The sequence below is a fragment of the Symphalangus syndactylus genome, chromosome 3 (genome assembly GCF_028878055.3).
Source record: "Symphalangus syndactylus isolate Jambi chromosome 3, NHGRI_mSymSyn1-v2.1_pri, whole genome shotgun sequence".
NCBI classification, from domain to species: Eukaryota; Metazoa; Chordata; class Mammalia; order Primates; family Hylobatidae; genus Symphalangus; species Symphalangus syndactylus.
Window position 1 is genome coordinate 69451986 of NC_072425.2, and position 22716 is coordinate 69474701.

A 22716-nucleotide genomic window follows, 5' to 3' on the forward strand; every position below is an offset into this window, starting at 1 on the left:
AAAAAATATAATATATATTTTTTGAGACAGAGTCTCACTCTGTTGCCCAGGCTGGAGTGCAGTGGTGTGACCTCAGCCCACTGCAACCTCCACCTCCCGGGGTTCAAGCAATTCTCCTGCCTCAGCCTCCTGAGTAGCTGGGATTACAGGCACCACGCCACCATGCCCAGCTAATTATTTGTGTAATTTTAGTAGAGATGGGGTTTCACCATGTTGGTCAGCCTGGTCTCAAACTCCTGACCTCGTGATCCGCCCGCCTTGGCTTCCCAAAGTGCTGGGATTACAGGCGTGAGCCACCGTGCCCAGCCCATGCTACTTATTTATTGTTTTATCCCATTGTGGTCTGCGAAGATAATTGATATGATTTCTATTTTAAAAATTTGTTGAGACTTGGCCGGGCGCGGTGGCTCACGCTTGTAATCCCAGCACTTTGGGAGGCTGAGGCGGGCGGATCACGAGGTCAGGAGATCGAGACCACGGTGAAACCCTGTCTCTACTAAAAATACAAAAAATTAGCCGGGCGTGGTGGCGGGCGCCTGTAGTCCCAGCTACTTGGAGAGGCTGAGGCAGGAGAATGGCGTGGACCCGGGAGGCGGAGCTTGCAGTGAGCCGAGATCGCGCCACTGCACTCCAGCCTGGGCGACAGAGCGAGACTCCGTCTCAAAAAAAAAAAAAAAAAAAAAAAGTAAAAAAAAAATTTGTTGAGACTTGTTTTGTGGCTTAACATATGGTCTGTGCTGGAAAATGCTTCATGTGCTGATGAGGAGAAAGTGTATTCTATAGCTGTAGGATGAAATGTGCTGTTTAGGTCCATTAGGTCTAAAGTGCAGTGTAAATGTTTGTTAATTTTCCATCTAGTTGGTCTAATTCTGAAAGTGGTATGTTGAAGTCCCAAACTCTATGTTACAGTCCATCTCTCCCTTTAGATCTAATATTTGCTTTATATATCTGGGTGCTCTAATGTTGGGTACATATATATTTATAATTGTTATATACTCTTGCCCTACTAATCCACTTATCATTATATAGTGACCTTCTTTGTCTCTTTTAACAGTTTTTGACTTAAAGTCTGTTTTATCCAACATTAGTATAGCTACCCCTGCTTTCTTTTGATTACCATTTGATTGGAATCTCTCTTTCCATGTCTTTAATTTGTCTGTATACGTTCTTACAAGTGAGACGAGTTTCTGTTAGGCAGCTTATGGGTGGGCCGTGTTTTTTTTTAATCCATTAGGCCAGCCTGTAACTTTCAAGTGGAAAGTTTAATCTGTTTACATTCAAGGTTATTATTGATATGTAAGAGCTAATTCCTGTCGTTTTATTACTTGATAGCTACTTGTTTTATATATCCTTTGTTCCTCCCTTTCTCTCTTATTTATTATTGTGATTTGGTGGTTTTCTGTAGTGGTAATGTTTGAGTCCTTTCTCCTATTTGTGTCTTTGCTCTACCAGTGGGGTTTGTAATTTTGTGTTTTTGTGGTGGTGTGTATCATTGTTTTCCTTCCAGGACTCTCTTAAACATTTCTTGTAGGGCTCACCTAGTGTGATGAATTCCCTCAACTGTTGCTTGTCTGGGAAAGACTACTTCTCCATCATTTATGACGGATAGCTTTGCTGGGTGTAGCATCCTTGGCTGGCGGTTTTTTCTCTCAGCTCATTGTCTATACCATCCCATTCTTTCCTGGCCTGTAGGGTTTCCATTGAGAATTCTGCTTAGTCAGTTGGGGGATCCCTTGTAAGTGACTAGACACTATTCTTTTGCTGTTTTTGGAATTCTCTGTCTTTGAAATTTGACGACCATGTGTCGTGAAGACCTCTTTGAATCGCATCTGTTTGGGGATCTCTGAACTTCTTGTATTGGATCTTTAAATCTCTTACTAGACCTAGGAAATTTTCAGCTACTGTTTCATGAAATGGATTTTCTACCCCTTTTCTCTTTGCATTCTGGAACACCAAAAATTTGAATATTGGTCATTTTATGGTGTCCCATATGTCATGTAGGCTTTGTTCATTCTTTTTTCTTTATTTTTGTCTGACTGGGTTATTTCAAAAGACCTGTCTGCAAGTTCTGCAATTTTTTGTTCTGCTTGATCTATTTTTGAAGCTTTTAAGTGTATATTGTGTTTCATTCAGTGAATTCATCAGTTCCAAAATTTGGTGTTTTTTTCATGATTGTTATGTCTTTGGTAAATTTCTCATTATTTTTTGTATTTGTTGTGTGCTCTGCTGTCTCACCGAGCTTCTTTAATATCATTATTTTGAATTCTTTTTCTGGACTTCATAAATTTCTTTTTCATTGGAATCTGTTGCTGGAGAATTATTGTGTGCCCTTGAAGGTGTTATATTTCCCTGCTTTTTCATGTTTGTTGTGTCCTTACATTTTTCGCGGCACATCTGGTCTAACAGTCACTTCTTCCAATTTTTTTGGATTTGCTTTCATAGTGGAGGACTTTTTCCTGAAGATGTATATGTGGTGTTGGTTGGGTAGGACACTGTGGCTTTGATTCTGGGTGTGTGCAGTAGTGTAGTCTCTGTATGTTTTCTTTAGGTATAAATAGTGTCAATAGTGTCTGTGATTTTCTCAGTGGCTTAGAGTCCATTTAGTGGAGGCTGTGGTGAAGTTTTGCTGTGGACAGGGACATAGGTGGGCCAGTCCTCAGTTCCCGGTGATGGCAGGAGTGGGCTGAGCATGCCTGTCCTTTGGCCCCTGGGTGGGATATGCTGTCACTGGTATATTAGCAGGTTCAGATGGGCAGATTCTTGGCCCTCCAGCTGGCTTGCTTGGGTGCTTGGTAGTGACAGTGGTGGGCTGAGCAGGTAGGCAGTTTGTTAGGCCCCTGGATAGTCAGCATGGCATAAGCCAAGGCAGTAGCAGTGGTGGGACAGTTCTCTGGTTCCCAAGTGGTCCATGCTAGCATTGGCAGTGGCTGTGACAGGCTGGGAGGGCCAGTCCCTAGGCTCACAGGGTGGCATATACAGGTGGGTGACATCTGTGATGGTAGTGGCAGGTTGGGTGGGCCTGACCTTAGGATCCTGGGAGGAGTGCTCAGGTGTCAATGGCGGTGGGCTGAGCTAGGCAGTCCGCAGGGCCCCTGAGAGTGTGCTTGGGGACTAGGGGGTACAGAGCCAGTCTAGGCAAACCTGTCCCCAGGCTGCCTGGTGGCACATGGAGGTGCTGGCTCTCAAAATGGTACCTTGCTGTAGCTGCTTAAAACTCAGGGTGTGCAAGACTCAGCCTTAGATCCCTTTCTGGAGCAATACCATCACATGGTCTTCAAGCAGCTCCCTATGTTAGTCTCAGGGCCCACAAGGATTGAGGGAGCTCTCCTGTGGTTAGGATTGTAGGAGTCTGCAATAAAAATGTGGACTGCTGGGGTGTCTGTCCCTTACCCTTTCCCTTCATTGGGAAGTCTCTACAGGCTCCCAGCCAATCCCAGCTGAGCAGGCTGCCTCACTTCCCTCTCCTTCCTTGTTTTAGGTGTTTCCTGTTCACTTCTCTGTTGAATTTTAGTGTTCTCTCCTAGATGATATATTCGAACTGTGATTATCTATTCACTATTTTGGTTCTTTACGGAGAAGTTGAGTACCAGATGCCTCTAGTCAGCCATCTTGAAGACCGATGGGTCTTGTTTTTTTATTCAATCTGATGTCTTTTAATTGGAAATTAGTTTACATTTTAATGTAATTATGGATGTGGTTGAATGTAATCTCACTATTTTGCTATTTTCGACTTGTCCCATTTTCTTTTTTCTCACTTTCTTTTGGATTGAGTATTTTCTTGATTTTATCTCCATTATTGGCTTATTAGTTATAGCTCTTTATTTAAAAAAAGGTTTCAGTGGCTTCTCCAGGTTTTAAAATATGTTCAACTTATACAAACTTCAAATGGTGTACCACTTCATGTATAGTTAGAACCTTACAACAATATACTTCCAATTTCTCTTGCATCATTTATGCTGTTGTCATACATCTTAATTTTATGTGTGTAATAAACCCCTGAATACAGTGGTAATATTTTTGCTTTGGACTCAATTCTTTAACAAAAAATATCTTTTATATTTATCGTCATTTTTGAATAATTTCTGGTGTGGGTTGCTTTAAAAATATGTCCCCAAATTCTTCAATACTCCTACCTTGGGAACAGCCTAATTCCCGTTCCCTTGAGTGTGGGCTGTAGTAATTTATTAAATGAATAGAATGTGGTAGAAATGTGTCATTCCAAGGCTAGGTCATAAAAGACATTGCACCTTCCATTTTCTCTCAGATCTCTGGCACTGGGGGGAAGCCAGATGACATGTCATGAAGATACTGAAATACCCCTATGGAGAATCCCACTTGGTGAAGAAGTTAGGCCTCCTCCAAAGAGTCATATGAATTGAATGAGCTTGGAAGTGGATCCTCCACCCCAGGCAAGCCTTCTATAATCAAACACCCAGCCAACCACATAATTGTAACCACATGAGCGACACTGTAACACCCAGCCAAACTGATGGTGAATTTCTAACCCATAGACTTGAGAAAATGTTGTTTGAAGTCACTTAAGTTTGGGGATAACTTGTTATAAAGCACTAGTCATTTCTTTGTATGTATCCAAGTTTCTATCTGCCATCACTCTTCTGCCTAGAGAACTTACTTTATATCATAGGTCTGCTGACAGTGACTTCTTTCAGCTTTTGTCTAAAAAGTCTTTATTTCATCTTTTATTTTTCAAAGATTTATTCACAGAGTACAAAATTGGGGGTTGATTTATTTCTTTAAATATGTCACTCTGTTGTTTTGATGAGTACTCTGCTATAATTCTTATCTTTGTCCTTCTGAGTGTGTTTCTTTTTTCCTCTGGCTGCTTTAATTGGTTTTGGTATTTATCCTGTTTGGGGTTTTCTAAACTGGTTAGATCTGTGGTTTGATGTTTTGTTATTATTTCTGAAAAATTCCTTGCCATTATCTCCTAAAATATTCTTTCCTGTTTTCTCTTCTCCTTCTGAGACTTTTATTACATGTATGTTAGACTGCTTGTTATTATTCCATAGCTCCTGGGCACTGTTTTTATTGTTTGTTTTGGAAGCAGAGTTTCACTCTTGTCACCCAGGCTGGAGCACAATGGCGGGATCTCAGCTCACTGCAACCTCCTCCTGGGTTCAAGCAATTCTCCTGCCTCAGCCTCCCGAGTAGCTGGGATTCCCCGCACCTGCTACCATGCCCAGCTGATTTTTGTATTTTTAGTAGAGCTGGGGTTTTGCCATATTGGCCAGGCTGGTCTCAAACTCCTGACCTCAAGTGATCTGCCCGTCTTGCTCCTGCAAAGTGCTGGGATTACAGGTGTGAGCCACCACACTGGGCTTTTTTTTTTTTTTTTTGTAATTTTTTTCTCAGTGTTTCAGAATGACTTTTTAAATGTATCTTCCAATACATTGAATCTTTCCTCAGCTATCTCCATTCTACTAATGAACCTGTTGAAGGGATTTTCATCTCTTTTTATTTCTAGCATTTTCATTTATATTTTTATAGTTTTCATCTCTGCTAAAACACCCTGCGTCAATGTGTTGTCCACCTATTTCACTATATCCTTCAATATAGTATATTAATGTTAGTCCTTAACTGATAATTCAAATTTTATCTGAGTCACCTCTGAGTCTTGTTCTATTAATTGCATTATCTCTTGACAAGGTGTTTTTTTTTTTTTTCCCTTGAGTCTTATAATATTGAATTTCATTTATCGTGTGTAGAAAAAAACAGAAACTGAGGTAAACAGTATTTATGTCTGGTTATAAATACATGCCTGTTAGGCTGGTATGGGAGGTTGAGTCAGTATTGTAAGAAACTGAGTTTATGTTTTCTTACTGTTATCTGCAGCACATCACAGATTTCAAATTCCTCTAGCAGTGAGCTGTTCCTGTGTGCTTAAAGGACAGGATGCCAGAGGGTATTTTCCTCAATGTTCCAGCTTCCTCTCCAATTCCAGCTGTCTCTGTATGCCTTTGCTCCCAAGACGTTCTCTCTCCATGCTCTTGCCCCTGCCTCAGAGGTAGACTGCATTTTCTTGTTAGTCTGTGCTAGGCTCATGGTAGAGACAATAAGGAATCTTTGTTGTCTTAGCTCAGCCTCAGTCTTAGGCAGGCTTTGCACACCTGGCCTCAGAATTGTGTCCTTAGCATTCCTATCCCTGCTCCTCATGTATTTATGACTGGTCTTCAGCAGGAATTTCCTACTCCTCTCCTAGTAGTATCAGTGGAGGATGCTAGGCGCCAAACTATTTTATGTCTCTCTCCTCTAAATTAAGATTTGTGCTTCTACTTTTTCTCCTTAAATGAAAGATCTTTGCCTTTGTCCTTCCTTCTGAGGCAGAGACGTTTTGCCTCTATTCCTCCCACAAAAGCATTTTCTGCCCTGAGAAAATGTTTGTTAACCCTCCATCAGCGGCTTAAGGCTTCTGTTTTTGGCAGAAAATGAACCAGGGAAACAGGTGGGTTTTTGTGCCTATCCCCACCTCAGGGGCAGCTATACTACATATCTTTGCTTTACAGGGGGGATCGCAGCAGCCTCCTGCTATGTATGCCCCCACCCTTCTTGAGCACCCAATGGAATGCCATGAAAAAAGCTTATGAGTGAAGATGTGACTGGACTGCTACAGTCTTATGGTAAAACTTGAAAGGTGAAGAGTTGCTTCTTATAGTTAAGCAAAGAAATTCTTGATGGAATCTATTCCTGATAAAGATGCTGTCAACCCTATTGACATAACAACAAATAATTTAGAATAATACTTAAATGTAGTCAATAAAGCAGTGGTGGGGTTTGAAGACTGACTCCTGTTTTGAAAAAGTTCTTCCATGGGTAGAATCCTATCAAACAGCATCAGATACTTCTGTGAAAGGATGAATCAATTGATGCAGCAAACTTCATTGTTGTCTTAAGAAACTGCACAGCCACTCCAACCTTCAGCAGCCACCACCCTGATCAGTCAACAGCTATCAACATTGAGGCAACATCTTCCACGAGCAAAAAGATTATGGCTCACTGCAGGTTCAGATAACTGTTAGCACCTTGCAGCAATAAGTTACTTGTAAGTTACAGTATGTACTTTTTTTGATATGCTATTTTACAGTTGATAGACTATAGTATAGTGTAAGCATCACCTTTTATTTTTTGAGACAGGATTTTGCTCTAGTGCCCAGGCTGGAGTGCAGTGGCACCATCTCGGCTCACTGCAGTCTCTACCTCCTGGGTTAAAGCTATCCTCCTGCCTTAGCCTCCTGAGTAGCTGAAATTACAGGTGTGCACCACCACGCCCAGCTAATTTGTGTATGTGTGTGTGTGTGTGGTTTTTTTTTTTTTGAGATGGAGTCTTGCTCTGTCGCTTCGGCTGGAGTGCAATGGCACAACCTCGGCTCAGTGCAACCTCTGCCTCCCGGGTTCAAGAAATTCTCCTGTCTCAGCCTCCTGAGTAGTTGGGATTACAGGCGCACACTGCCACACCCGGTTTTTTGTGTTTTTTTTTTGTATTTTAGTAGAGACAGGGTTTCACCATGTTGCCCAGGCTGGTCTCAAACTCCTGAGCTCAACTGATCCACCCACCTCAGCCTCCCAAAGTGCTGGGATTACAGGCATAAACTACTGTACCCGGCCAGCATAACTTTTATTTGCACTGAGAAACCAAAAAATTTGTGAGACTCACTTTATTATGATAATTGCTTTATTGTGTTGGTCTGGAACTGAACATGCAGTATCTCTGAGAAATGTCTATATATCTGTGACCAATAGAGTCTACTCTGCACCTTTTTTTGTTGTATTTTGACAATTATTCTATATCCATAAATACAAATTTACTTCAGTTAAAAAGCACAGGCTGGGCACGGTGGCTCACGCCTGTAATCCCAACAATTTAGGAGGCCGGGGCAGGCAGATCACCTGAGGTCAGGAGTTCGAGAACAGCCTGGCCAACATGGTGAAACCCATCTCTACTAAAAATACAAAAATTAGTCAGGCGTGGAGGTGCATGCCTGTAATCCCTGCTCTTTGGGAAGCTGAGGCAGGAGAATTGCTTGAACCCAGGAGGCAGAGGTTGCAGTGAACTGAGATTGCGCCACTGCACTCCAGCCTGGGTGACAGAGCAAGACTCCGACTCAAAAAAAAAAAAAGCACAGCATTCCATTATACATAAAATACATATTTATTATACTAATTTTATTAATACATAACATATGCCATACTTTACTAGTAAGTAACATTCGGTTGTTTGCAATCTTTTGCTATGTAGCATTATGCCACAATGTAATAATCCTGTACATAGTTGTTTATGTCTATTGTCAGTAGTATATCTGGAGTATAAGTTCCTAGAGTTAGAGTTTCTGAATGTGTGTGTGTATTTTTTAATTTTCACAGATATTGTCAGATTGCTTTTTTTTTTTTGAGACGGAATTTTGCTCTTGTTGCTGCCCAGGCTGTAGTGCAATGGTGCGATCTTGGCTCACTGCAACCTCTGCCTCCCGGGTTCAAGCAATTCTCCTGCCTCAGTCTCCCAAGCAGCTGGGATTACAGGCACGTGCCCCTACGCCCGGCTAATTTTGTATTTTTTAGTAGAGATGGGGTTTCACCACGTTGGTCAGACTGGTCTCAAATTCCTGACCTCAAGTGATCCACCTGGCTCAGCCTCCCAAAGTGCTGGGATTACAGGCGTGAGCCACCACACCCCACCCAGATTGCTCTCTTAAAAGGTTATACTAACTTACACTTTAAAACAAAGAGAGCATCTGTTTCTGCATATCCTTATCAACACAATCACTTATTAAAATTTTAATAACCAATATGATACAAACATTGGTAGCTGCACATACAACACTGGAGATATGAGAACAGTCCCCCTTGAGTAATCTTCAGAGTACTACTGATCAGTGCATGTGTGAGATAACGAACCACGGCCAGAGGAAAAAAAGCACCTGAAGTATCATAACAGTAGCCAGGGCCCACACAGGGCCAGAGAGTGTTTGTTCTCACACCCAGACTATAAAACCTCAAAATGTGTAGGGCACTAGGTGTGGTACAGAGAAGTCTTGCCTTGGTAATGTGGAATCATTAGCCCTAGACTAAAAAAGCTCAGGTCCCACTTGACAAATCTTGTAAGCAAGATCCAAATGGGTCAAACTATGTCTATGTACTTAACAGCATCCTAGAATAAATCTCAAGAATACTTATGGAAATACAAAAATAGCACCCAACAAAGTAAAACAATATCTGGTAGCAATAACTACCAAGTATGCTGACAAACACGATACCAGGCATGCTGGATAACACGACCCATAGAGAGGAGAAAGATCAGGTGAACCCAAACCAGAACTGACACAGATGTTAGAATTAGCAGAAAGCATTAAAACAGAATAACTGTATTCCGTATGTTCAAAAAGTTACCTAGATTTGGAAGATAGAAAAAAAGACCCAAATGGAACTAGAGATGAAAAGTACATCATGGAAGATGAAAAAATAGTGTGTGGGGTTAACAGCAGATAAGGTACAAGAGAACGAACTAGTGAACTTGAAGAAACAGACACTACCCAAAACAAAACATTGAGAAAAAGGCAGCACTGGGTTTTTTGTTTTTTTGCTGCCCTTTGCTCATGCTTTTGCTATTTTATACTTTTGGACATTCATACTTGCTATTACATCTGACTAGGATCACATGATTTGCCCCCTCACTTTCCTCAGGTCTTGGCCCAAAAGTCTTGTCAGAGATGCCCATCTTGACCTCTTATCCTGCTTTATTTTTATTTTTCCTCAGCACCACCTGATAGATGTACTTATTTATTGTCTGTCTCCCCCAAGATTCCTTGGACAGTCATGGGGTAGGGATTTTTGTTTTACTGTTGTAACCCCAGTGCCTGGTCTGTAGCAGATGCTTAAAATATGTATTCAAAGAATAAACTGAGTGAATGTGATTATGAAAGAATACAATTATATTTCTGGTATGGGTACCTGTATAGATGACTGATGACACTGGAGGATGGAATATGAGATGCCTACAGAACACCCAAGTGGAAATAATGGACACTCATTCAAGCAACAAATATTTACTGAGCACCTAACATGCTAGTCACTTTGAGTATATGACTGGGGACAAAACCCAAAAAACAAACTGGAACCCTACCTTCAAGGAGCTTACTTTCTAGAAAGGGAGACAATAAGAGTAATAAGTAAGTGAAATGTATAATAGATTAGAAAGTAATCATGCTATGGGGGAAAAGAGGGGAATCAAGAGTCAGGAGAAATGTAGAGTGAGTTGCAATTTTAAATAAGGTGGGTAAGGTAGACTCATGAGAAGTCACATGGATCTGATGCTCAGAAGAGAGGTTTATCTGTTAAACTGGCAATAATCTGCCCCAAAGTTTTTGGGATCAAATCAGATATGTAAAAGTTCTGGCAATTAAAAAATTTTAAACTACTTCCCCACCCTACACTGCTGTGAGGCTTCAGTTAGTCTGAAACACACAAGTTTAAAGATAAGCAGAATAAATTTGTGTGTATTCCTTTTTCAGTAAGAAGAAAAAAGTTTCCCTTCTTTGTTGTTTTGTTGTAACTAATGACTTCTGAGTTATTATCCACAAAATTATGGGATATGTAGAATAGGTAGAAGATCCTATTAGGTCAATAAAAAATGCATTTGGATAGGGCAGGGGGAGGAGTGCAAGGTGTTTATGTTTTACATAAAGTGGTACAATGTTAGCTCGAAGTAGACTGTGAAAAAATAAAGATGTATATGAACAGTCCTTATGGCAACCACATTATTAATTCAAAGAGGTATAGCTAAGTAAATACCAATAGGTTAACTTAAAATGAAATTCGTAACAATAGGAAGGAGGTAGAGTAACAAGAAAGGAAATTTTGAAAGTACTTCAAACTGAAAGATAATAAAAATACAACATACCAAAATTTGTAGGATGTAGCCAAAGCAGTGCTACAGGGAAAGTTACAGCTTTAAATATTTATTTTAGAAACTAACAAAGACGGCTGGGCGCGTTGGCTCACGCCTGTAATCCCAGCACTTTGGGAGGCCGAGGTGGGTGGATCACCTGAAGTCAGGAGTTTGAGACCAACCTGGCTAGCATGGTGAAACCCCGTCTCTACCAAAAATGCAAAAATTAGCCGGGTGCGGTGGCATGCACCCGTAGTCCCAGCTACTCGGGAGGCTGAGGCAGGAGAATCGCTTGAACCTGGGAGGCAGAGGCTGCAGTGAGCCAAGATCATGCCACTTCACTCCAGCCAGAGCGACTCTGTCTCCAAAAAGAAACTAACAAAGACTAAAATCAGTGACCTAGGTTCTATTAGAAGAAGCTAAAGAAAGAAGAGCAAAGTAAATCCAAATTTAGTAGAAGCCAATGAAATGAGAAAAAGAGAAACTAAGAAAATATTCCAACAAATTTGATTAATGAAATGGACAAATTCCGTGAACAAGTGGGTCTGGTACTATTTACAACTTAGGGTAAACTAATTTCAAATTCTACTTCTGGGGCCTTAAAAAAAAGAACCCAGAGCAGCAACAAAAACTCAGAAAATGTTATTTAAAAAGAAAAAGAATATTGTCTACAAAAATTATAAAGTGCCTAGGGATAAACTTAACAAAGATATAAGCTCTTTATGGTGAGAAAGATAAAACTTTATTGAGAGATTTTTAAAAACTTAAATAGTTATATTCTTGAACAGGAAATGAGCTTGGTATTGTAAAGATAATAATTCTTCCCAAATTGATCTATAATCTCAATGCAATTATAACCAAAATTCCAAAAGAGTAACTAAATGTTACAGAGGATGCTATTATGCAATAACAAAGGGCCAAGTATAGTTGAAACACTCCTAAAGAACAAGATGTCAAAGATTGCTCTCAAAACTTTGATCATCTTGATTGTGGTTATGGTTTCACAGGTGTATGAATGTCAAATTGTACACTTTATATGCATGTTATTGTATGTCATTTAGACCTAGGTAAAGCTGTTTTAAAAAAACAAAAACAAAAACAAAACCCAGCAAAACAAGCCTGGGCAATATAGTGAGACCTTGTTGCTACTAAAAATAAAAAATTAGCTGGGTGTGGTGGCACAAGCCATGGGCCCAGTTACTTGGGAGGCTGAGGCAGGGGGACTGCTTGAGGCCAGGAAGTTGAAGCTGCAGTGAGCAGTGATCATGCCACTACATTCTATCCTGGGCGACAGAGCAATACCCAGTCTTAAAAAATATATTAAGCCGGGCGTGGTGGCTCATGCCTGTAATCCCAACACTTTGGGAGGCCAGGGCAGGCAGATTGCTTGAGTTCAGGACTTTGAGACTAGTCTGGGCAACATGGCAAAACCCTGGCTCTACAAAAAAAATTTTAAAAATTAGCTGGGTGTAGTGATGTACACCTGTAGTCTCAGCTACTCAGGAGGCTGAGGTGGGAGGATTGCTTGCCCCTGAGAGGTCGGTGCAGTGAGCTGTAATCATATCACTGCTCTCCAGCCGGGGCAACAGAGCAAGCCCCGTCTCAAAAAAAAAAAAAAAAAAGTTATTTAGCAATATACATACAGATGGAGAAGTTAAAAAACAAAGGAATGATTAACTCAACATTTAAAACAGTAATTACCGGGAGTGAGGGAAAGGGAAGGGCATGTGCCAGTGGGGAAGGGGCACATAGGGAGCTTGTCATGTTCTAGTACAGGTAGTACTCTACTTCTGAAACAGAATGCTGTATGTTTTACTATCATTCTTTTAACTACATGTGTATTTTATACAACCTTTTGCATATATGATAAATTTCACAATTTTGAAAAAAGCGTTTGTAAAGAGGAACACAAAAGAACCAACCATTAGCTAAACTATACTCATTATTTCGGGGCACTCAGAACATTTCAAACAGCACCTGATGGCTACAATTAAGATCTTTCCTGCTGATTTAAAAATGGCAAAACTCTTTCTCTGTTTGAGATAGATGGGTTTTCAATTTGTTTTTTTCTGGAGACAGGGTCTCACACTGTCACCCAGGCTGGAAGTGCAGTGGTGTAATCTTGGCCTCTGCCTCCAGGGTTCAAATGATCCTCCCACCTCAGCCTCCCCGGGACTACAGGTGCAAGGCACCACCTCTGGCTAATTTTTGTATTTTCTGTAGAGATGGGGTTTCACCATGTTGGCCAGGCTGGTATTGGAACTCCTGGGCTCAGGTGATCTGTGCACCTCATATTCTCAAAAGTGCTGGGATTAAAGGCGTGAGCCACCACACCTGGCCAGTTACCAATTTCAAACAAGAAAAGTAAAAACCAAACAGAAAAGCTATTGCTTACTACCCTAACTTGGTCCATTTCTGTGCTTGTTAATAACTAATTAACTTGTCCTCTCACAACCACCTTGAGGTGCAGGGGTACAGGGTAATTAGTACTGAGATAGTACCTAGCACTAAAATAGAATTATCTTCCTTGCACACTTTTTCTACAGAGGACAGTTTTTCTCTTCAAAGTACTGGTAATAGTCTTATTTTCTTCCTTACTGTCTTTATCAAACTATTAAAATAGTAAATACGACCAGATGCGGTGGCTCACACCTATAAACCAAGCACTTTGGGAGGCCCAGACAGGAGGATCGCTTGAGCTCAGTGGGGCCCGGCTGCAGTGAGCCGTGATGGCACCACTGCACTCCCGCCTAGGCGGCCGAGACCCTGTCTCAAAAAAAAAAATAATAAAATAGTAAATATACTGCAGTTGTCTCCACCTCACTTCACCTGACAACACTATTTTGCTGTAATGGCCTTAGTGACCACCGCCCATAGTAAGCAGGGAACTCAGCCTTCCAACATTAATTTAAGAGCCCAACAATTTTAGGTTTCAGTTGGAAAGGACAGCTGTGCTTCAGGCTTGGTTCTTGCCAACTACTCAGCTATTTTGGATGAGCTGCACATTTTGTCTGTAACTCCCTCCCTAAGTTTTTAATCAAGAGATCTTCCAGGAATGTACTGCCTGCTTCACCTTCCACAGCAGCTGTGCAAAACATGCAAAGCATACACTTCGATTTGTGTGTGTTTTGTATGTTAGCTTTAGCTACTTCCCTCAGCCCGCACTCCCCTTCAGTCGTTTGTTTTGAGTAACAACCTACTGTGAAGCTTCTTTTTTTTTTTGAGACGGAGGAGTCTCGCTCTGTCGCCCAGGCTGGAGTGCAGTGGCGCAATCTCGGCTCCCTGCAAGCTCCGCCTCCCGGGTTCACGCCATTCTCCTGCCTCAGCCTCTCCGAGTAGCTGGGACTACAGGCGCCCGCCACCACGCCCGGCTAATTTTTTTGTATTTTTAGTAGAGACGGGGTTTCACCGTGGTCTCGATCTCCTGACCTCGTGATCCGCCCGCCTCGGCCTCCCAAAGTGCTGGGATTACAAGCGTGAGCCACCGCGCCCGGCCTGTGAAGCTTCTTAAACACTAGTTTTATTTAAATCTTGTATTATCCTTTACCTTTTTTTTTTTTTTTTGAGACGGGAGTCTCGCTCTGTTGCCCAGGCTGCAGTGTAGTGGTGCGATCTCTGGCTCACTACAGCCTCCACCTCCCGGGCTCAAGTGAATCTTCCTCTTCAGCCTCCCGAGTAGCCGGGACCACAGGGTCAGGCCAACAAGTCTGGCCTATTTTTGTATTTTTGGTAGAGACGAGGTCTTGCTATGTTGCCCAGGATGGTCTGGAACTCTATAATCTGTCTTAATCTCATGGAGACGCCCCAGTGGTCACTGACTGGAGGAAGGAAATACACATTTTAAAGGCCTTAAATTTCCTATAGAAGAGTCTAGAGCGTACCGCGCTTTTCCGAACATAGTAGTAAGACCACCGCCACGCTCCTGAGAAAACAAGGTCACGCCCCTCTGCGGGCCGCTTGATCGGGTCTTTAATTAATCCCGCCGCCGCCTTCCCGCCTACCCCCGGGCGCGCACTTCCGGTCGCGAGGGCGCTCGGGAGCGCGCCCCGCAAGCCTCCACCAACCAGCGGCTCCGCCTGGCCAGACAGAGTGCGCCCGCGCACGTTGTGCGCAGGTTCGAATCTCCGCCGCTTCGCGGTTGCTTCTCAACGTCCGGGCCGCATCTCGGCGGCGGCGAGGGCTGAGCGCGGGAGCTGCCTCTGAGCCGGAGCCCCAGCCCTAGCTCGTGCGCGAGCCGCCCCGCCCTACCCCCTCCAGCGTCCTGTCGCCCTTCTCGCCCGACTTCGGCCTATCCCTCTCTCACGCGCTTAGTCCTCGCTCTTCGCCCCCGCAGCTATCGGCACTCGGTCTCCCGCGCCTGGCGGGCTCCGCCCGAGCCTCTGGGCCCATGGCCAAGCGGCGTGCGGCCGAGCCGGTGACGTTCCACGTGCCTTGGAAGCGACTCCTGCTCTGCGACTTCGCTGAGCAGTCGCCGCCACCGCCTCTCTGGATCCGGCCGCCCGGGGTCGCGCATGCTGGGCAGCCCCTCGGCGTCCCCGAGCAGCACCGAAAGCGCAAAATCGACGCAGGGACCATGGCAGAGCCCTCGGCTTCGCCCAGCAAGCGCCGTGACAGCGGGGACAACAGCGCCCCGAGCGGCCAGGAGCGTGAGGACCACGGCCTGGAGACAGGCGATCCGCCGCTGCCGCTGCCGCCCGTATTGCCGGGGCCGGGGGAGGAGCTCCCGGGCGCCCGGCCCCCGGGGGGCGGTGGCGACGACGGGGCGGGGCGCGCAGGACCCCAGCGGGGAGACTGGGGGGTCGCATCGCGCCAGGTAGGGGCTGGGGGCGGGTGGGCTGAGGGGCGAAGGGGCTTGCCTTTTCCCTCCGACACCCAAAACGCGCCGGTTCCCACTCATGACTTGTGTAGGTTAAGACGCCTGATGGGGGGAAAAGAAGGGGTCACCTCTCTGGGAGAGGACGCCGACCGCCAGAAGACACCCCGAGAGTCCGATGGGCAGAAAGCACTGGGCTGGGCGAGGGAGAAACAGACCGTGGTCGGGAGCGATAGAAGTGGCCTTGCGGCGTCAGCGCCGCGCTCCGTAAAAGGGAAACGGGACCGTGGGTCGTGGCGGGCTGTGAGCATGGTTGAGGACGCGGACGGTGAGGGGATAGGTTCAGCCCAACGACAAACGACAGACAAAGGTGTAGAGGGCCTTCCTGGGTTTAACGACGATTAGTCTAGAATTCGGGATAGAGTTCTTTTTCTAGAGGGAGACCAATGTGGTAGCCATCGATTAATTGAATGTCCTACAGGCTGGTACAGCTTCTGGAGAAAAGGATGGACCACCATACCTTGGGCAAAGCTTTAACTCATAGTGTTAAATCTGATCCTAGGCAAAAGTAGCGTTGAAAATTAATTTGGGGGCGGGGCGTGGTGTCTCACGCCTGTAATCCCAGGACTTGGGAGGCCACAGCGGGTGGATCACCTGAGGTCGGGAGTTCGAGACCAGCCTGGCCAATAGGGTGAAACTCTGTCCCTATTAAAATACAAAAATTAGCTGGGTGTGGTGGTGCATGCCTGTAATCGCAGCTACTCGGAAGGCTGAGGCACAAGAATCACTTTAACCTGGGAGATGGAGGTTGCAATGAGCTGAGATTGGGCCACTGCACTCTAGCCTGGGCAACAGAGTGAGACTCTGTCTCAAAAAAAAAAAAAAAAGAAAAAAGAAAATTAATTTGGGCCTTAAGGCGTATATGAGAATCATTAGGGGGTTTCTATTCAAGACATGAGCCTGCCTCATCTCTGCACCTAAGAATCCTGAGAAGATCTAGGCATGCCTCAATTTGCCTAGATCTCTGCTGCCCAGCCGCTAGCCAGTAAGAACACTTGAAACATGACTAGGACAAATGGAAATGTGCTCTAAGTTTAAAATATACATGAAATTTCCTGGATTTAATAAGAAATGAAGATAAAATAGCTCAATTTTATATTGATTATACATGAAATAACTTGGCTATATTGAAGAAAATATATTAAAATTAATACCAGAAGTTTCTTTTACTTTTTAAATACAGCTACTAGAAAATTTTAAATTATGTTTTTGGAGCATTATATATTTATTAGACAGCTTTGGTCTAGAGTTAGGAATTCATACTACTTTTTCACAGTCCTGAATGACTTACCAGGGGACTTGGGAGATGACGAACCAAGTACAGCTTTCTCAGAATTCACCAAATTCTCTTCAGCTATCTGATAGCATCCACCCAACGTTTTTCTATTTTCTTAAGTATCTTATGTCAGGGTTTTCAAATACCTTTCCAAAAAAATAAATGGAATTTCTTAGGCATGACTTGTTCATGTGAAAAATCCAATAAAATAACGAGAGTTGTATAGTTAGGAAAGACTTTTTTTTTTTTTGCCTATGGTTGAAACATGAGCCTTATTTAAACTTTTTCTTCAGATTGCTCTCAGATATTTAAAATCAACTGAAAACAGATGGATAGTCTTCTAAACCACCCATCCATAATGGATATGGAGATTAGGGACTGTGTAGTGTGAAAACTTTTTGAAAGCTCGTCAGACCATTTTAGTACTCCACTCATGCATCGGCTTGTCTCCTACCAGAATACACTGTGTATAGTATGCCACACAGTGATAAGAGGGAAATATGGAAATGACAGTAGGCAAAGAGAGTTCTCTAGTAGCCTCAAACGATGATGCTTGCTTAGAGTCGTAGACTCAACTGTCTTTTCCCCCACAGCAGTGACTAGATCTGGCAGCTGTCTACTTCCTGTAGTCGCTGCAAGCACATGACAGGGAAAAAGGTTGGCTGCAGGGGTTCTTTCTTCACCAAGACTAGTCCCGTTGTTCTCTGTTACTTTTTAAAAAAAAGGGTCTTGGGGTCTCGCTTCCATGCCCAGGCTGGAGTGCAGTGGCACCATCCCAGCTCACTGCAACCTTAGCCTCCTGAGTAGTTGGGACTGCAGGTGCACACCACCACGCTGGACTAATTTTTTTTTTTTTTGGAGAGATGGGGTTTTGCCATGTTACCCAGGCTGGGCTCAAGCGATCCTCCCGCCTCTGCCTACCAAATTGCTGGGATTACAGGCGTGAGCCACTGTCAGGCCCTCTTTTGAGGAAAGCCCAGTAACACTCCTGTTCCTTCTTTTTGTTAGATTTGTTCTGGAGCCACTTCTCTTTTACAAACATGCTCTCTCCAGCTTCTGTTTTTCATTCCTGCCTCCAAAGACACAGGCTTTTTGTTTTAAGGATTTTATACCTGATTACCAAGGGAAAATTGAATATAACAAAAAGAAGTAAACAGTTCAATACAGTAAATGCCTGGTTTCTTTTGTGCTCAGAATAGGGCTTAAGTCCCAGCCCTCACCCTCGGGACCTCATTTAGGAAATAGTACCTCAAATACCGTTTTTCTACATTGAGAATGCAATCTAGGCAGGATAATGTTACGTCATTTCTGTCTTGGAACTTCAGGGTATTTCCTGTTTCAGATGTTTTTTGACTAGAGAAATAAAATCAGGTATTCATTAAATATTCATGTATTTTTTTCATGTTAGTGTCACTATATAGATTCACTGCTGTCAGTGTTGACTCAACTGTTAGTTTTTTGTTTGTTTGTTTTTAATAAATTGAGATGGAGTCTTGCTTTGTTGCCAGGGCTGGTCTCAAACTCTGGGGCTCAAGCGATCCTTCTGCCTCCCAAAGTGCTGGGATTACAGGTGTAATCATGCCCAGCCAACTGTTAGATATTCTTAACAGAAAGTAAGCAGAAATGCTCTAAGGAGACAGTGATTAATGATTCACAGGCTTATTGGGATACAATACCTCGCAATATTGAGCAATTACTATGCCAAGCCTGAATTTTTACAACAGTCCTCCATTTTATCAATAAGGTCAAGATCAGAGTTAGTGGGCGGTGGAGTTATCTTGCAAACCCAGGTCTGTCTGGTGGCAAAGTTTGTGTGCCCTTAGTCACTATGTTTTACTAACATAATTAAAAGACCTTTTTTTGGTCCATGTTTATAAGTAGATAATTTGTACAGTAGATTTTCCAAAATTTTTTTTTTTTTTTTTTTTTTTTTTTTTTTTTTTTGAGACGGAGTCTCGCTCTGTCGCCCAGGCTGGAGTGCAGTGGCGCGATCTCGGCTCACTGCAAGCTCCGCCTCCTGGGTTCACGCCATTCTCCTGCCTCAGCCTCTCCGAGTAGCTGGGACTACAGGCGCCCGCCACCACGCCCGGCTAATTTTTTGTATTTTTAGTAGAGACGGGGTTTCACCGTGGTCTCGATCTCCTGACCTCGTGATCCGCCCGCCTCGGCCTCCCAAAGTGCTGGGATTACAAGCGTGAGCCACCGCGCCCGGCCGATTTTCCAAAATATTAAAGTGAAATTTTTCTTAATATCTTTTGACTTATTGTGTGTTTATCCCAATATTAAGAAATTCCCCCAAAACTTAATTCTTTAAGGCTCAGGATAGAAGACAATGAATTTCCTAATGAGACTTTCTTACAGACCTGTGCTGTCCAGCACAGTAGCCACTAGGTCATGTGGCTATTGAGCATTGATTTTTTATCTTTAATAAAATGATCAGTTTAACATTTTCTTGCTCTTCATCATGTTTATAACCTAATACTTTTTGGAAGATTTCAAAATATTTTGGCCTATGTAAAGTAAATCTCTTAAAATACCAGACCTTAAGAACAAGACCAAAAGTAAGTTATAAGGAGTGTGTCTGTGTTTGTATTTTTAAAATAAATTCTTATTTTCCTTATTGAAAGATAAAAAATTTTAAGACTTTTTAGATAATCTTCTTTAGGTGAAAAATGGGAGAAAAACTGTGGAAAGAGATGCTCTTGGAGGAAATTCTTTAAATTTAACAAATACTTTCACAAATTGTAAATATTAAAATGCAGAGATTTCATTGAGTACATGAAGTACTTAGATGAGACAAAATTTAAAATGTATATTTGTTAAAAATACAAAATAGACTACAAAATCTTATATGAGTTTGCCTTTAAAACAAATTTGTTTTCTGAAAAAAACTTAATTTTTTCTAAGCTACTGATGCACTTTCTCTCTTTTTTTTCTCTAAAGCACAATGAAGAATTTTGGCAGTATAATACCTTCCAGTACTGGAGGAATCCTTTGCCTCCTATTGATCTGGCAGACATTGAAGATTTAAGTGAAGACACCCTGACAGAAGCAACACTTCAGGGCAGGAATGAAGGGGCTGAGGTTGACATGGAGTCCTGACGTAAGGAGCTGAAGCAGTGGGATTGGCTGATTTGAGGAGATGTCTCTAAGTGAATTCTCGTATTCTTAAGGAAAAAGTTATTTTCCATACTTGAAGTTATATTTCCAAACCTGAGAAATGAAGAAAGATTGTTCTGACATTAAATACCTACAGTTACTACTGAACCTCTTAATAAGGATTTGTCAAGGATAGAGCACAGTTGTAGGGGAAGTATTTTATGTATGCATTCTTAGAGCAAAAAGTTTTGTTTAAATTCTAGAATTGAAGGTACTGATCTTATAAAAAGAAATTCTAGCAGTTTTAGAAATAGGTGGGAAAAACTCAAATATTCCTTCTATCTGCACCAAAAAGTTTATTTGTAGTACATAAAATGAATATTGTTTTATAATAACTGTTGTTAATAAAGTACTTTCTAATACATTCTATTGACTCTGTTAGTTGAACACATAGCTGACTTGAACATCTATGCAAACTTAAGATGGGCCGGATTGTTGTAAAAGCTATTGTTTTAAAAGAGCTTTCTAAATATAAAGTAGTGAGAATTTCAATTTGGGTAGCATGTTTGCATAACTTCCAATATTTGATGTTTGTTAAGCTCTACTATTGGCAGCTGAAGATGGATAAAGAACAATGAAAACTGAGTCGGTGCCTGCTTCCCCAGGTTTTCCCAGGATTAGAGGAAAAAATGTATTATATGATCAGCTTCTTGGTTTTGATTTGCTTCGAGGCATGGTTTTATTCCTTATTACCTTAGACCTGTAGTTTTCAACACTGACAGCACTTTAAAAATCTTTGCCTGGGCCTCACTCTTGAGAGATTCTCATTTAATAGTTCTGAAGGGGGTCTTGGATATAACTATTTTTTTAAGCACCAGTCCTGTTTCCCTCCATTCCTCTCATGTGCAGACAGGGTTGAGAACCACTAGACTAATGGTCATTTTTCCTGTTTAAAGGAGATAACTAATTTGAGCTGAAGCAATGCTTCTTAATTAGCTTTGTTTTTGTTTTGCTCTGTTGGTGGCTTTGTTACAACTGAATTATTGTGTTACTACTATTTCATTGTTAAAGAAATAAAGTAAGCAATTTGTGATGTGAGTATCAGTGATTAAGTTAACTAACTTTTGTACTGCATCCAGAATGTTGGTTTTGTAATTGAATAACTGGTTCTTGCTTGTGTTTTTTGTTGTTGATGACATTAAATCCAAAATTCAAGAAAAATGGTAAATGCCATTGAGAGAGAAAGAGAAAAACTTGATTTTTTTTGTGTGTAATGAAGGATTTAAGAATGGGTTGACATTAATTAGAATGCTTTAGAACAGAAGACAAACTGTATAGCATTGTGGTCAGACATAGTTCAAAGTCTTGTACTGCCACTTACTACCTATGTATCTTTAAGCCAGTTATTTTTCATCTCCAAGCCTCAAATTTCTCACCTGTAAAATGAGAAATAATAAATAGTATCTACCTCAGAGAGACTGTTTATTGTCAAGCAATGTTATAAGTACTTTACTTGCATCATCTTGTTTAGTTCTCATAATAACCTTAAGGTAGGTTAAAAAAATCATTAGAATAAACATGCTCCCTACAGTTAAAGTTTTAACTGCCTCTAGAAGTTTCAAGATAGAAATTGGAATTGAAACTTTCAGCTTACGATATTTTCAACTTATGATGGGTTTATCAGGACATAACCCCATGGTTAGTCAAACATACTGAATTTATATCACTTTCACACTGTGATAAAGCTGAAAAATCCTGTCAAACCGTCAAGTCAGGGGCAGTCTATATATAGAAAACAGAGTTAAAATAATTCCGTCCCTTAAAAAAGTTGTTTACTAAGTAAACTTGAGGTAACAGCAAAATTTCACTGTGGATAAATTGAGGTAAAATGTGGGTTTTTAAATGTTTTATAACCCTTCACCCCAATTCCCTAATGTAACATCTTAAATTACCACAGTACAATTATGAAAATCAGGAAATTAACACTGATATAATTCTCTTGTGTGATTTCGAGGATATGGAAAGAATGACCTCAGACAACTCTTAAAGGATATATGTCAAAAACCTAAAAAATTATGAAATGTATAGACTATTCAACTTTCACCATTGTTCTATTCTTTTTCTAGCCCAGCATCCAATTCAGGTTCACATGTTATATTTAGTTATAATATCTCCTTAGTCTTCTTTTAATCTAAAAAAACTCAGAATTTCTTTGCTTTTCATGACCTGGGTACCTTTTGAAGAGCACTGCTCAGGTATTTTGTAGGATAGCCCTCGATTTTGGTTTGTCTGATGTTTCTTAAAAATATGCCTTCTTGGTAAGAACTCCATGGAAGTGACGTTGATGTATCAGTGCATCATGTCAACAGGCACAAGAATCTTAGCTTGTCTCATCAGTAATCATAACATTGATTACTCGGTTAAGATGGTGTCTGCCAGATTTCTCTTTTGTAAAGTTACTGTTTTCCCTTTTGTAATTAATTATTACCTTCTGGGAAAATATTTTGAGACAGTAAATACTCCATTTCTTATATTCTGCCCACAAATTTTAGGATTGATGAGTTGCCT

At 41.8% G+C, this 22716-nt stretch overlaps 1 protein-coding gene across 1 annotated transcript; it reads left to right on the forward strand.

Annotated features, from left to right (window-relative positions):
- Window positions 1-14470: 14470 nt before the first annotated feature.
- On the forward strand, window positions 14471-21620 carry C3H9orf40 (chromosome 3 C9orf40 homolog). The gene is made up of 2 exons (XM_055272242.2): window positions 14471-15713; window positions 19993-21620. Exons 1-2 carry the CDS (start codon window positions 15288-15290, stop codon window positions 20149-20151), a joined length of 585 nt encoding a protein of 194 aa, XP_055128217.1. The 5' UTR covers window positions 14471-15287; the 3' UTR covers window positions 20152-21620.
- The last annotated feature ends 1096 nt before the right edge of the window (window positions 21621-22716 follow it).

Excerpts from the sequence above, each read along its gene's own strand:
- C3H9orf40 (XM_055272242.2), top strand. The coding sequence starts at position 15,288 with ATGGCCAAGCGGCGTGCGGCCGAGCCGGTGACGTTCCACGTGCCTTGG. Across the intron at positions 15,714-19,992 it reads GGGGGGTCGCATCGCGCCAG|CACAATGAAGAATTTTGGCA; the intron begins GTAGGGGCTGGG and ends TTTTCTCTAAAG.